This window comes from Macaca fascicularis, chromosome 6 (assembly GCF_037993035.2).
Source record: "Macaca fascicularis isolate 582-1 chromosome 6, T2T-MFA8v1.1".
Lineage (NCBI taxonomy): Eukaryota > Metazoa > Chordata > Mammalia > Primates > Cercopithecidae > Macaca > Macaca fascicularis.
The window spans coordinates 62,679,256-62,694,630 of record NC_088380.1 but is presented as its reverse complement, the minus strand read 5'-3'; the positions used below and the strand labels follow the sequence as shown (position 1 = coordinate 62,694,630).

At 39.0% G+C, this 15,375-nt stretch overlaps 1 protein-coding gene across 23 annotated transcripts in view; it reads right to left on the bottom strand.

Moving 5' to 3' along the window:
- Positions 1-15,375, bottom strand: part of GPBP1 (GC-rich promoter binding protein 1) — an 86,939-nt gene that overhangs the window by 22,383 nt on the left and 49,181 nt on the right. For 12 of the 23 annotated variants that reach the window (XR_012413676.1, XR_012413675.1, XR_012413674.1 and 9 more), the window contains 3 exons: positions 9,800-9,923; positions 9,445-9,668; positions 4,948-5,014 (listed from right to left, as the gene is read on the bottom strand). Coding sequence is in view for 12 of the 23 variants with exons in the window: in XM_005556941.4 (XP_005556998.1) it covers positions 4,948-5,014; positions 9,445-9,668; positions 9,800-9,923 (415 nt within the window). In the remaining 11 variants the exon portion in view is untranslated. Of the gene's footprint in view, positions 1-3,809; positions 3,870-4,947; positions 5,015-9,444; positions 9,669-9,799; positions 9,924-15,375 lie in introns of all 23 variants that reach the window. The other 11 variants (XR_012413672.1, XR_012413673.1, XM_005556938.5 and 8 more) reach the window with 1 other exon arrangement.

Genomic DNA, 15,375 nt, shown 5'->3' with positions numbered 1-15,375 from the left:
AGACAATTTAACCTTAACAGTGCTTTTCTTTGTTTTTTTGCGGGGTAGACAGAGTTTCGCTCTTGTTGCCCAGGCTGGAGTGCAATGGCGCGATTTTAGCTCACCACAACCTCCGCCTGCCTCAGCCTCCTGAGTAGCAGGAATTATAGGCATGCGCCACCACACCCAGCTAAATTTGTATTTTTAGTAGAGACAGGGTTTCTCCATGTTGGTCAGGCTGGTCTTGAACTCCCCACCTCAGGTGATCCACCTGCCTCGGCCTCCCAAAGTGCTGGGATTACAGGTGTGAGCCACCGTGCCCGGCCCAACAGTGCTTTTCTCATTATAATTTTTGTGGTCATCCTCACCTCACAAATGAATAAATTCAATCAGATTAAGAAATCTGCCCAAAATCTAAATAATCAATAAGCAAAAGATCTAATGTTAGAGCCACATCTGATTCTGAACTCAATACTCTCCCACTATTATCTTAATGAAGCAAATGGAAATTGTTCCCGTGGCAGGTTTTCAAAATGCTTACCAATCCAACTCCAATAGTAAACCTACACTGAATGGTTGGGATAAGAGGCTTGCAAGTCTGCACTATACCAAGTGACGTCAAGAGTCATCATCACATTGATGCCAGTTAATAATTTAGTTTCCTATTATTTTGACAGAAGAAGCAAATTTAATGTATAAACAAAAGCATGTAGCCAAGTGAAGGGTAATTATTAATCAAGTTTTCTTTTTGTTTCTTTCTTTGGAGAAAGGGTCTTGCTCTGCTGCCCAGGCTGAAGTGCAGTGGCACAATCATAGCTCACTGCAACCTGGAAATCATGGGCTCAAGCAATCCTCCCACCTCAGCTTCCCAAGTAGCTAAGACTACAGGCGCACAAAACCACGTCCAGTTTATTTATTTTTTACTTTTTTGTAGAGACAAGGGTCTCTTCTGTGCGAGCTCCCGGCCTCAAGTGACCCCTGCATCCTATGCTCCAAAAATGCTGGGATTACAGGCATGAGCCACTGCACCCAGTAAGCTTTCCAATTAATTTGAAGAGAAAACTTGACACTAAGTTTTGATCACTAAGACAATAGTATATACACAGACCAAATGCAAAGACTCTATAACACAGCAATTTCAACAAATTCCTATTATGAACACTAATTTCAATACCAAAAAAATATGTTAAAGATCATTTTTATAACAATTGGTGCTGTTTGAATTTTGTTGGTTTTTAATGTTTGTTTGTTTGGAGATGCAGTGTCTCTTTGTCGCCCAGGCTGGAGTGCAGTGGCGCGATCTTGGCTCACTGCAACCTCTGCCTCCCCGGTTCAAGCAAATTCTTGTGCCTCAGCCTCCCAAGTAGCTGGGATTACAGGCACACAGCACCATGACCAGCTAATTTTTGTATTTTTAGTAGAAACAGGTTTCACCATGTTGGCCAGGCTGGTCTTGAACTCCTGACTTCTGATGATCAGCCCACCTTGGCCTCCCAAAGTGCTGGGATTACAGGCACGAGCAACCACACCCAGCTGATTAACATCTTTATTAACAAATCTATTTCGGTTTATAATACTACGAGTTTTAGTCAAATGAGTTTCACTAACTGTGATAACTTATATCAACACCAATCGATATGGTATTTCCCTTTAATGGGGGCTCTCAACATTGTTCATATAAAGAACATGCTTAAAGATACGCACTTCACAAATATCAACAATTTCCATGGTGAACAAGTAATTCAGACCAAATAAAATGTACTTGGGTCAAGCTGTATCAAGCTGTCTACTCGAATCCTATTAATTTTCCCTTTTCAACCTTGAACACATGTCGCACTACTTTTTTCTTAAAACACTATAATTTTAACAACTGTTTTCATGTAAGACAGATACTCAAAAGTCATTTCAACATACAAAGCAATTCATCAACAGAATACTGTCAAAAAAATTCAATGAAGAATTTTCTCTTCCCTTAATTCTGTTTATCAAAGTTCCTATTAATAAAATCAATCCCGTTGGCTTTCATCATAATTTACCTCACTGAATGCAAAGATGTCAACCTGTATGCTTGTGGCAAATATTGGAATTATCTAGAAAACAACCCATTTATATTAACTGGTCACTAATTTGCTTCGATTTAGAATGCTCAACGAACCAAAAGAACTCTGAGCAATGAACCTTTATGTTCTTAAGTAGCATATCAACTATGAGCTAAAATCAAGAAAGCTCATCAAATACCAAGGAGCTGAAAAAAATATATAAATGCTGAGTTGGAAGAAGACCATGCTTAAGCTAATTACTAGTCACTGAAATTTCTCATTATTTAATATCTTAAGTAAATGTTAAGCCCTGCCAATAATATGTTGCTGACATAGTCACTGACACAAAAACAGTCCTCCCTAGAACTTCTGAAAACACACGATCAGTAGCCACTAACTTTTTTATTATTTTTATTTTTTGAGACGGAGTTTCACTCTTTGTTGCTCAGGCTAGAGTGCAATGGCGTGACCTCGGCTCACTGCAATTCTCCTGCCTCAGCCTCCCGAGTAGCTGGATTACAGCCATGCGCCACCACATCCGGCTAATTCTTTATATTTAGTAGAGACAGGGTTTCTCCATGTTGGTCAGGTTGGTCTCGAACTACCAACCTCAGGTGATACGCCCGCCCTGGCCTCCCAAAGTGCTAGGATTACAGGAATGAGCCATTGTGCCTGGTCGCCACTAATTATTAATGCAACTCAACTCAATTGCACACTAACACTTGAACATACACCACTCTTTCTTCCTCACTCACCAAAGAAATCAAACAATTGTATTATTTTTAAATTCTCACAGGCAGCTTGAATTCCTGTTTTACTTTTAAATTATTAAGAGCATGGAGATGGAATATTTAATAACCATTAATTTCACGTAACAAACCGCTACAATCCTGGTTAAGATAAAAACACTACTGAAGTCACAGATATAAGCTGCAAGAAGGTGTTTCCAGTAAAGCCAACTAGGTTCTAAGCAGAATTCAATTTATGTAGTTATATTACAAATGGCTTAATTACCTTCCCCGCAGGGTATCCCTCAAATTGGGGCATCATGTTTAAGTCTGCCAGTTTTTGATCTACAAAATTATAGTTTCAGGGACAAATTGCTTTTTCTTTTTATAAATATTATATTTTTGTTAGTAAATTTTTACTTACCTGGAAGGAAGTAGCACTAGAAAAGTTCTATTGAAGTCTTTCCTAAAATTCTCTTGTCTTCCTCAGGAACATAGCTATTTTAAGTGTTGCAATAGGGAAAACAATACTTGGGAACCCAGGGGGGAAAGTGAGAGAGGAATAGTAAAGTGTGATACAATGAGAGTTTCATTGTATTCCTATGGGAAGTACTGGGAATTTAACAATTAACCATTCCACAATTAACCATTTTCTTTTTTTGTTTATGCAGACACATTTTCTTAGTTTACCTAAACACAGTAAAGAGTACATCTTCCTTTTGAACATCTTTTCAACTAGTACTCAAAATCCTTAGACCAACCCTGAAACAGTAGAACCAAAATCTTTATATTAATACATTTTACTCTCATTATTTTCAAATATGTCTTTGTCTCTAAATCATTTCTAAGATTATTAAATCAACCCAGGATCAGTACCAATAGTATCTATAGTTTTATATGACAAACGCTCACTGGCATTCTTGACTTTTTAAATTTACTTTCATTCTAATCAAATCCAAATTATTCCTAACTTCTTAGAGATTCTATTTAACACCTTCCAGGTGGTTCTATATTCTTATGCAATCAGTTGTTCCCAGAAAAACTGAATAATAAGGAAACATACCTAAGAGAGGAGCTTGGGAGATTTTTTTGGTTGGGTATGTGTGTGTCTGGGCGTGTAGGCCTGGGGAGAGTGGTAGAAATACTAATTTGCAATACAGAAAAAACAATGCCATTCACATGGTTCTAACAAAAGTGTCTGACCACCCCCACCCCCACCCTCAAAAAGCCCTTAAATAAAGAGGGAGATCAAAAGAAAACAAAATAATTCCCGAATTTCACCTCATACATACAATACAGCACAGGAAGTGGCAAAGTTTAAAATAATGCCTTTACTGTTAGGACTAGTATGCTGTCATAAGCCACAATCCTTTTGTTTTAGTGAGTTGATTTTCAATAGAAAAATACAAATGAACATGTGTTTAAGTTCCAACATGGATTGAGCACCTCTGAATTTAGTATCAAATAATTAAATTTATTTTTCAGATGTCAAATCTTAGTATTATAAAATTTTCCATTATTTTAAACTTCACTTGAATCTTTAAAAAGCTGTCTAAATTGTACTATATGAGTTCAGTTTAATCTTCTGTAAAATTCTATCAAATTGAACTGTCAGCAGTCTTTTAAAAAAAAATGGGGGCTGGGTTATTACTAGAAGAACTCTCATTAAGCTTTGAAAATCAGAAATCAGAGACAAGTAATTTCAAATATAGACTAGCTCCACAAGCAAATTTATACAATTATCTGTGACAGTCTACACATATATGTGTGTATATATATATATAACCATTTTCATAGGTAAAAATATTAACTTCATGTCACACTATGATCAGAAGTACTTTCACAGTTAACTTTGAACAACTAAAAATTAATTTAAACTCAGTTTTTGTTTCTTTACATTATCCAGCTGCTCTCAAAATTGTTTCAATTCATTACACTATTACCATTTAAGTCATATTCAAGTTGAGTATGTTTAATGATACTAGCATGTGCAAATCAACTACTTCAAATCAAACTCTTCTATTCCAAAACTCCTTTTTAAAGATGAATGTTACCTTTTTTGTAGCTAAGTACATCAAATACAAATATTTTAAAAAGAAAGTTTTATTCTAGCCTGCTCTCTATTTTAAAAAACGCAAAAAGTGAAACCTATAAATATCAACATTTTTGTGCCCCTCAAATATAGATAAAAAATTACTTACCCCACACACCTGCAGCTAAAGATTTATTGTGGTTTGGTTCTCTCTCATATTCAGGATTTAAAGATGGCTGGAAGAAAGTTGGAATAAACATTTCACATTTTAAAAATAAATCCTTTGAAAGCAATCTCAGAATCATACATGTTGTAACTGATGAATCAAATATGACCAACTCTTAGCTACAGGTTGAATAACCCTAATCTGAAAAGCTATAAAATCTGAAACTTTTTGAGTGCCAGTGTAACGCTCTGTCTACTCATTGAAGCACTTGGATTTTGGATTTTCAGAAAAAGGATGCTGAACTACTAAATGTAAAATCCGAAAAATCCAAAATCCAAAACACTTCTGGTCCCAAGCATTTCAGATAAAGGACATTGAGCCTGTATTAAAGATGAATTACTCATAAACCTTACTCTCAGCTTACTCTGCTAGCCATTAAAATAGTTACTATCTATACTAATTGCTGGTCAGAGAAAACAAGAGTGTGTTTAAGTTTCATTATCCATAACTAAGAAAAAAATCAGGATTAAAAAACAGGCTACTCTGCCTATGGAGTAGTCATTCTCTTATTCCTTTACTTTCTTAATAAACTTGCTTTCATTTAAAACAAAACAAAGAAAAACTCAAGAGAATGTCTTTGCATCAATCTAAGAAATAATCCCTCCTTAGCATAAGGTTGAGATCAGAGAAGAGGAAAATCAGACTAATTTTTTAAAAAATAATTTAATCTTTTTTGTTGTTGTTGTTTTGTTTTTTGAGATACAGTGTTGCTCTATCACCCAGGCTGGAGTGAAGTGGTATGATCTCAGCTCACTGGAACCTCCGTCTCCAGGGTTCAAGTGATTCTCCTGTCTCAGTCTCCCAAGTAGCTGGGATTCCAGGTGAGCAGCACCATGACCAGCTAATTTTTGTATTTTTAGTAGAGATGGAGTTTCACCATGTTGGCTGATCTCGAACTCTTGGCCTCAAGTGATCCACCTGCCTCAGCCTCCCAAAGTGCTGGGATTACAGGAGTGAGACATCACATCTGGACTAATAATAATTTTAACTTTTTAATAAAAACTCTGTAAATAATGGGTCTTGCTATGTTGCCCAGGTTGGTCTCAAAATTCGTGGCCTCACTTGAACCTCCCACTTCAGCCTCCCAAAGTGCTGGGAAAACAGGCATAAGCCACTGAACCCAGCCTCCAATTCTTAAAGTTGTCATCACTAGTTAACACACTCACTATCAAAGCCAAGTTCAAATCTGTATTTCAACAAGTGATGTTCAGGATTATTAAAAACAAAAGTGAGATAAGCATTGAATGAGTACTCTAAAGCTAATGTTGGTAGATGCATTTATCCTCTAAAATCCTAAATTTCCAGTATTCTTTCAGGTATTTTCCATATTCCTAGCACACAAACTGCCTTATTTAAAGAAGGTACTTAATATATATTAAATAAAATGAATTTTAATATAAATATTTTAATCACCTAAAAAAATGAATGATTACTAACATTGTAGGCCGGGCGCGGTGGCTCAAGCCTGTAATCCCAGCACTTTGGGAGGCCGAGACGGGCGGATCACGAGGTCAGGAGATTGAGACCATCCTGGCTAACACAATGAAACCCCGTCTCCACTAAAAATACAAAAAAATTAGCCAGGCGTGGTGGCGGCGCCTGTAGTCCCAGCTACTCGGGAGGCTGAGGCAGGAGAATGGCGGGAACCCGGGAGGCGGAGCTTGCAGTGAGCCGAGATCGCGCCACTGCACTCCAGCCTGGCCGACAGAGGGAGACTCCGCCTCAAAAAAAAAAAAAAAAACATTGTACTGAGATTACTGTAAAGCAAATATGCATGCATATCACCATGATTCCTTCAGAGATACAAACTAAGCAGAATTAAGATTTTGGCAGTGATTACGTGTGCATAGCATCTTTAAAGTATACTATTAGAAATAATACTCTGCCAAATCTAGGATTATCATAGTCAATGACAACCACATCTTGAGAATGGGGGTGGGATATGACAGTACTATTACCATTCCCAGAGTTTGTTTATACAGTTGATCCTTGAACAACACAGGTTTCAACTATGCAAATCCACTTATATCTAGATTTTCTTCCATCTGTGCCACCTGAGACAGCAAGACCAACTCCTTCTCTTCCTCTTCAGCCAACTCAACATGAAGACAAGAATCAAGACCTTTATGATGACCCACTTCCACTTAATCAATAGTAAATATATTTCCTCTTATGACTTTAGTAGCAGTTTTTCTCTAGCTTATTGTAAGAATACAGTATACAATACATATACAAAATATGTGTTAACTGTTTATATTATCATCAAGAGTTTGGTCAGCAGTAGGCTACTAGTAGTTAAGTTTTTGGGGGAGTCAAAAGTTATAAGCAAATTTGACATCAAGGGGGGATCAGTACTACTAACCTCTGTGTTATTCAAGGGTCAACTATACTGTAAAATTTCAATGTTATGATTATTAAGTGGAAAAAACAGATCACCAACATGAGAATACAGAGTAATTACAAAGTTACTTGGTAACAGGACCTAAGAGTAATCTTTTATTTTTCTATTTCCCTCACCACTCCCTGCCCTAAATTCAATCTATCAAAGTTTTCCTCTTACTGAAACCTTCCATCCAAAATACTTCCATATGATATCCAAAAACTATTTTCATTTATCTCAACTACCCAGTTCAAGCCATCATTTTCTCCTGAACTATTCTCTTTTGCTATAACCCGTTCAAGACCTAAGAAGTGTAAAAACTAACATCGCATCACATGACTCCTCTCTAAACAAGCTTCTCATTAACCTTGTAATTAAACCAAAATTCTGTACTTGACCTGCAAAAATTCCATTTGATTTAAATCCTTTCCTCTCTCTCTAACCTTGTCTAATACTAACTACTCTTTACCCATACTAGCCTAACTTTTATCCCTTAAACATAACAAGATTGGTTGGGTATGATGACTCATGCCTATGTTAGAAATGCTTGTTCTTTGGTGCCATAAAGAAATAGCACTTGAACATAAATTTAATTTCCTCAGCAAGGAAATTTTTACTTTCTGCAGAAAGGGTACACTCGCCAGCAGTTTTGCCACGAGAGTACACTGAACAAAGGAGACAGAGTCATTTATAACTTGACACATCTACTTTACTGCTGTGTCCAGTTTCTACTGGCTGAAACAGGACTTCATATTCTGTATTTGTCCTGATTGGCTAGCAACTTAAAACTTTTTAAAAGTTTTTAAACTTTTTAAAAGAGGCAAAGGCAGAGGAGAACAAAGGAAGGAGGAAGTAACTTCTGGAATGCTGAGAAAGGTAAAAACACCTCCAAATAAGGAAGAACAGGCTATGACTTAACGCCTGCTTGGACTAGTATAAGCATGCCAAGGCAAATATTTAGGCTAAATTGTAGGAGCTAAGAACATAAAGTACATTGATTTATTACGGCTAGCAGATAAATTAAGAATGTTAGCACAAGTGTTTGAATAAATTCTGCTTCTAAGAGAAGTTACTAATTATTCTTAATTAGACAAGGAAGAAAGTCTCTTTGAAGAACCTCTACTTTACTTTTTACACCTATAATCCCAGCCCTTCGGGAGGCTGAGGTCGGAGGATTACTTGAGGCCAGAAGTTCAAGACCAACCAGGCCAACATAGTAAGCTGGGTGTGGTGGTGTGCATCTGTAGTCCTAGAGCTAGCTACTCAAGAGGCTGAGACAAAAGAGGACTGCCTGAGCCCAGAAGTTTGAAGATGCAGTGAGATATGATTGGGCAACTGCACTCCAGTCTAGGCAAAAGAGTGAGGCCCTGTCTCAATACCACCACCAACCCCCACCCTGATACACATGAACATGAAAAAAATAAGATAAACCAAGGATGATCGCATCTTGGCATGAGCTCTCCCTCTCTTCCTTTCAGTCTTAACAAAAGTTCGCTCCTTATCAAGTATGTCCCAAATTAAATGTCACTTCCTATCTAAATTCACTACAAAATATTACTTGCTTAGAGAACACAAACTTGGTAAGAGTAAGGGCTTTGCCTATCTCAATCCAGTACGTATTGTGTGTGCCAAGAACACCAGCTGACTCAGTGACTCATATATACTGAATAAGAATTGACAATGAATATATAAAAAAGTAAAGTACAAATTCTACCTAGCTTTTAAATTATCAAGAATGAATCAAAAGAACTAGATAAATGTGACTGTACACTAGGTCAGTTTTTCTGTAATTTAAGAAATACAGTATTTTGGCCGGGCGCAGTGGCTCACACCTGTAATCCCAGCACTTTGGGAGGCTGAGGCAGGCGGATTACCTGAGGTCAAGAGTTCAAACCAGCCTGGCCAACGTGGTGAAACCCAGTCTCTACAAAAATATAAAAATTAGCCGGGCCTGGTGGTGGGTGCCTGTAATCCCAGCTACTGGGAAGGCTGAGGCAGGAGAATCACTTAAAATAGCACTTATAGAAGCTTCATTTGTATAAAAGTTATAAAAAACTTACAAAATCCTCAGCTTCAAACTGTTTACGTTCTCTCTTGTCCTCTTTCCTCCCGGTTTCATTGTCAGGTATGTTGTTTTCATGTAGTCCTTGGCTTTTTCCAGAATGGAAGATACTGCTACGAGAACGGGAACTTCCACCATGGTATCCACCTCGATGATTTATGTTTTCTGTACCATTTCTTCCATGCGTACGCCATCCATTTTTTTCTTTCCTTCCAAAGTTACCTTTATTTGATAATAGTAAAGTAATATAAATTAAAAGAAGAGAGTTAGGCTTAAAAATCGAATCACATCAAAACATTCTTTAAAAATCATAAAGAAAATTAGTCATAACACCATTCCTTAGCAAATTTTACCTCCATTAGGACGTCCAATAGCAGAATCAAAGCCATCTGAAGAGTTGTGTCGTCGACGATTCACATCATAACGATTCTCTGTCCATGCAAAGGTTTCAGAATGCTTCTCAAAATTCAATGACGACTGAAACAAATTATAAAAATACAGGTAAATATTTATGAAACCTAAATATAACTTAAAAACTAGTAATACTCCAACTTATTCCCAATAATTTTAAATGGTTAAGAAACACATATTGCAGTTATTTTCAAGGTTTTTCAAGGTATTTGATAATTGGGTAACTCTATGTATAATGGATTCACCAATGGTCCATTTTCTTCTATCTAATGGAAACAAGCACACGTTCTTAGAGTTCAACATCTTTTTTTCCAAAAAATATAAAAGGTAAAGTGCTATTGTATGGAAAACAAGTTAAAATATGATATGTTTCTTGTATAATGAAACATTAAGTCTGTATCATACATTACCTGATATAAACGTTTTCACTACAGCTCAAAGTTTCCTTCTACATCAGAGAAAAACTGTCAAATGAATCTTCAGTTTTAAGTCCCTTAAATTTATTTCCATATTCCTCTTCCCCAAACCAAGTGTTTTTTTAAAAGATCAAAATAAAAGAATGTACAATAACTATTCCAAAAAATTAGAAACACAGAAAAGTTCTAACAATGTATAAAAGTCACTAGCCCCAAATATATTAATCTACTAATCGGATAAAACCACAATCAAAACTTCCAACAGTTTTTTTTAAAGAATTTAATTTTGGGCCAGGCGTGGTGGCTCACACCCGTAATCTCCAGCACTTTCAGAGGCTGAGGCAAGCGGATCATCTAAGGTTGGGAGTTCGAGACCAGCCTGACCAACATGGAGAAACCCCCGTCTCTACTAAAAATACAAAAAAATTAGCCGGGCATGGTGGCGCATGCTTGTAATCCCAGCTATTCGGGAGGCTGAGGTAAGAGAATCGCTTGAACCCAGGAGGTGAAGGCTGCAGAGAGGGGAGAGGGGAGAGGGGAGAGGGGAGAGGGGAGAGGGGAGAGGGGAGAGGGGAGAGGGGAGAGGGGAGAGGGGAGAGGGGAGAGGGGAGAGGGGAGAGGGGAGAGGGGAGAGAATTTTAACAGGTGGTCTCAGTAATCTAAAAAGAAAATGCATGAAAATTATCAAAAAATGTTTGGTGAAAAAGGCCAGGCATGGTGGTTCACACCTGTAATCCCAGAACTTTGGGGTACCGAGGTGAGCAGATCACCTGAGGTCAGGAGTTCGAGACCAGCCTGGCCAATATAGTGAAACTCCATCTCTACAAAAAATACAAAATTAGCCGTGTGTGGTGGCACACGCCTGTAGTCCCAGCTACTTGGGAGACTGAGTCAGGATAATTGTTTGAACTCGGGAGGCAGAGGTTGCAGTTGCAGTGAGCTGAGATCACACAACTGTACTCCAGCCTGGACGAGACAGAGTGAGACTGCGTCTCAAAAAAAAAAAAAGAAAAGAAAAAAGAAAAAGAAATAGAGCTCTGTAAGTCAATATAAATAAGGACAACCCAATGGGGGAAAAATGAGCAAAAAGCCAGTTCTCAAAAACATGAAGAGCCACAAATCACATGAAAACACAGCCAGGTTCTCTTGTAATCAAAATGGAAGATTAGAATGAAGTTGACACTTCTTGCCCATTGGCCAAAATATAATGACAGTAAGGGTTGAGAAGACAGACAACTCTTTTTTTTTTTCTTTTTTCTTTTGAGATGGAGTCTCGTTCTGTTGCTCAGGCTGGAGTGCAGTGGCACGATCCTGGCTCACTGCAACCTTCACCTCCTGGGTTCCAGTGATTATCCTGCCTCAGCCTCGTGAGCAGCTGGGATTACAGGCACCCACCACCATGCCCGGTTAATTTTTATAATTTTAGTAGAAACAGGGTTTGGCCATATTGGCCAGGCTGGTTTTCAATTCCTGACTTCAAGTGATCCACCTGCCTTGGCCTCCCAAAGTGCTGAGATTACAGGCGTGAGCCACTGCACCTGGCCCAGACAATTATTTATTACTGGGTTAGAAAACATACACATACATATATGCTTACTTATTTATCTCAGTAGGGAGAGAAATGCACATGTATATCTGTACTTATATTTGTCATCTTTAAAGTCTTTATAGTTTTTTTTAGTCTTGCATGTATTTCAATAGATTTATTCCAGCACCTTACAGTATTTTAAACTTTTTTTGTATTATGCCCCAGAACTGAGCAGATGCCATTTATACTGCAAATATTTTTCCACAGCTTGATTTTTTTTTTAATTTCCTTAAAAAAAAATTTCCCCCACTGAAATCTGGGTAAAATAAAGAATGGGGGGATCTTTTTCCCCCTTAGAGACAGGATCTATGTTGCCCAAGCCAGACTCGAACTCCTGGCCTCAAATGAAGCTCCTGCCTCAGCCTCCTGAGTAGCTGAGACTGTTCACCACTGTGCCCAGCTTTGAGATACAGATATAGATATAGTTGGTTTTTTTTTTTTTTTTTTTGAGACAGAGTCTCACTCTGTCACCCAGGCTGGAGTGCAATGGTGCAATCTCAGCTCACTGCAACCTCTGTCTCCAAGGTTCAAGTGATTCTCCTGCCTCAGCCTCCCGAGTAGCTGGGACTACAGGCACCCGCCACCACACCTGGCTAATTTTTGTATTTTCAGTAGAGACAGGTTTTCACCATATTGGCCAGGCTGGTCTCGAACTCCCAACCTTGTGATCTGCCCGCCTTGGGTTCTCAAAGTGCTGGGATTACAGGCGTGAGCCACTGCACCAAACCAGCTTTGATATTCTTAAAAAGACTATATTGGTGGTTTTAATGAAGTATTTAAACATACAAAGAAATAAACAGGCCAAGTGCTTGTTACTATTTTAAATTATATTTTTTAAAGCCTTCTTAAGTCTTTGTTGCACTTACAATTCTATCTTGTTTTAGTCTTTTATCTAGCAACTTTATTTCTAGTAACCTTAATTCTTACTTTGTAGCATATCTGTTGGGATTTTATATGGACAGTTACTGTTCATAAATAATACCAATTTTCTATCTTGCTCTTTAGTCCTGTTACCTGTATTTCTTACTCGTACTTTACTGTGCTGGCTATATGTCAGAGTCTTTCAAGAGTCTGGGATTTTATCATCTCTGCAAGTTATGAGCTAGCCTGGATACTGTTTTATGTATGCTGGCAAAAGAAATGAGACAAAAAGACTTTACTACTCATGGCACAGCAAGCAGCATAAGCATGATGTTAGCACTGGTTCTGTACAGCTCCCAAAGACCTCTGGGGCTTGACATGGAGGGGGCCTAGGTGGATGCTGCCCTTGCACTGAGTTTGGCAAATCAACCACATTTATAAAGAGCTTGGTCTTTGTCCCTCAATGTTGCTTACTACAACCAATCAAGAAATGGCCCATGCAAAGCATAGTCAAGATCTTGCATACAAGCAAGAAGGTGCAGGGGGCTGGGTACAGTGGCTCATGGCCATAATCCCAGCACTTTGGGAGGTTGAGGCAGGTGGATCACTTGAGGTCAGGAGCTCGAAACCAGCCTGGTCAATACAGTGAAACTCCGACTCTACGAAAAATACAAAAATTAGTCCAGGCGTGGCAGTTTACGCCTGTAATCCCAGTACTTTGAGAGGGTGAGGTGGGCAGATCACCTGAGGTCAGGAGTTCGAGATCAGCCTGGCCAAAATGGTGAAATAGCTCACTAAATACACTAAATTCACTAAAAGTACAAAAATTAGCAGGGTGTGGTGGCGGGTGCCTGTAATCCCAGCTACTCAGGAGGCTGAGGTAGGAGAACTGCTTAAACCTGGGAGGTGGAGGTTGTGGTGAGCCAAGATCGCACCACTGACTCCAGTCTGGGCAACAGAACGAGACTCCATCTCCAAAAGTTAAAGAATAATTTCAGAAGAATACAGGCCAGGCGCGGTGGCTCACGCCTGTAATCCCAGCACTTTGGGATTTTGGGAGGCCAAGGCGGGAGGATCACGAGGTCAAGAGATCAAGACCATCCTGGCTGACACGGTAAAACCCTGTCTCTACTAAAAATACAAAAAATGAGCCGGGTGCAGTGGTGGGCGCCTGTAGTCCCAGCTACTTGGGAGGTTGAGGCAGGACAATGGCGTGAACCCAGGAGGCGGAACTTGCAGTGAGCAGAGATTGCGCCACCGCACTCTAGCGTGGGCGACAGAGCAAAACTCTGTCTCAAAAAAATATATACATATATTAGCCAGGCGTGGTGGTGCACACCTGTAATCCCAGTGATTTGGGAGGCTGAAGCATAAGAATTGCCTGAACCCGGGAGGCAGAGGCTGCAGTGACCTGAGATCGCGCCACTGCACTCTGGCCTGACAGAGCAAGACTCAATCTCCAAAAAAAAAAAAAAAAAAAAAAAAAGCAAAAATGCTCAGAGCCCAGGATGAATTGCCTCTCTCAATGATCTACACATCAGCCCTATACATTCTTGGCTGAATCTGAATTTTCCCATCATTATTCCACTGTCAGTAACTCATATTAATCTTCCTGACAGAGACTAGAAGCAAATTAATTTAACTGGTCTTATACAGCATTTCATGAAGTCTATTATCAACATCTCAAGTGAGGTCAGGACCCAGCCAACTGAATAAACCCTGGAAGAAGGAACGCTGGTGAATGTTGGGGACCACCAATAAATAATTTTGCCAGAATATGGTCTATGGCCATGATTATGCATTACAGTTCATTAACAGGAATTTAAACTGACCTGATTGTTGGTGTCACTCTAACAATTACAGGGACAACAAATGGGCCAAAAGTTACCCCTCATTGTCAATAGAGACCTCCTGTATCTCATTCTCTCTCACATAAAAACTAGCCACCCCAAGGGACACAGGTCACTCCAAGATCTGCTGTTAAACTTGATTTGGATTACTGTTAATAGCTTAGTTCAGAAACATGAACAATGTCTCAAAGTAACTGCAGCCTCAGTTGCTACACATGTCATAACTATTCAGGTATCTGGATAAGCATATGAATTGTTATCGATCATAATGAAACAAGGTTGTATGGATCTGAGTGTTCAAATGCAGATTCAGGAGCTGCCATTGATGGCATCAGGAATAGCAGGATAGTTGACTGCCCACGTCCACATGAATTTTTCCAAGTTCAAAGTATGTGGACAGAGGTGGCAAATCTAGCAGTGTGTCAGTGTCAACGCCTCCAGCTACTGTTTGACTCAGGCAATGATGCTGGTTCAGCGTACAGAGAGGGCATTAATTGTTCACCTTTCTGCACCTCCTTGGGTAACATGTTCCTCAAGTGTTGGGGTATGTTTGCTCTCCTCCACCGCCATGAAATTGGTTAGTCTTGTGTCTAAGCAATCTTAATTCTTACTTTGTAGGATCTGTTGGGTTTTTTTTTTGTTTTTTTTTTTTTTTATGGACAGTTAATTGTTCACAGACATCAGTTTTCTTTCCTTTTTTTTTTTTGAGACGGAGTCTCGCTGTCTCCCAGGCTGGAGTGCAGTGGAGCGATCTCTGCTCACTGCAAGCTCCGCCTCCCGGCTTCACGCCATTCTCCTGCCTC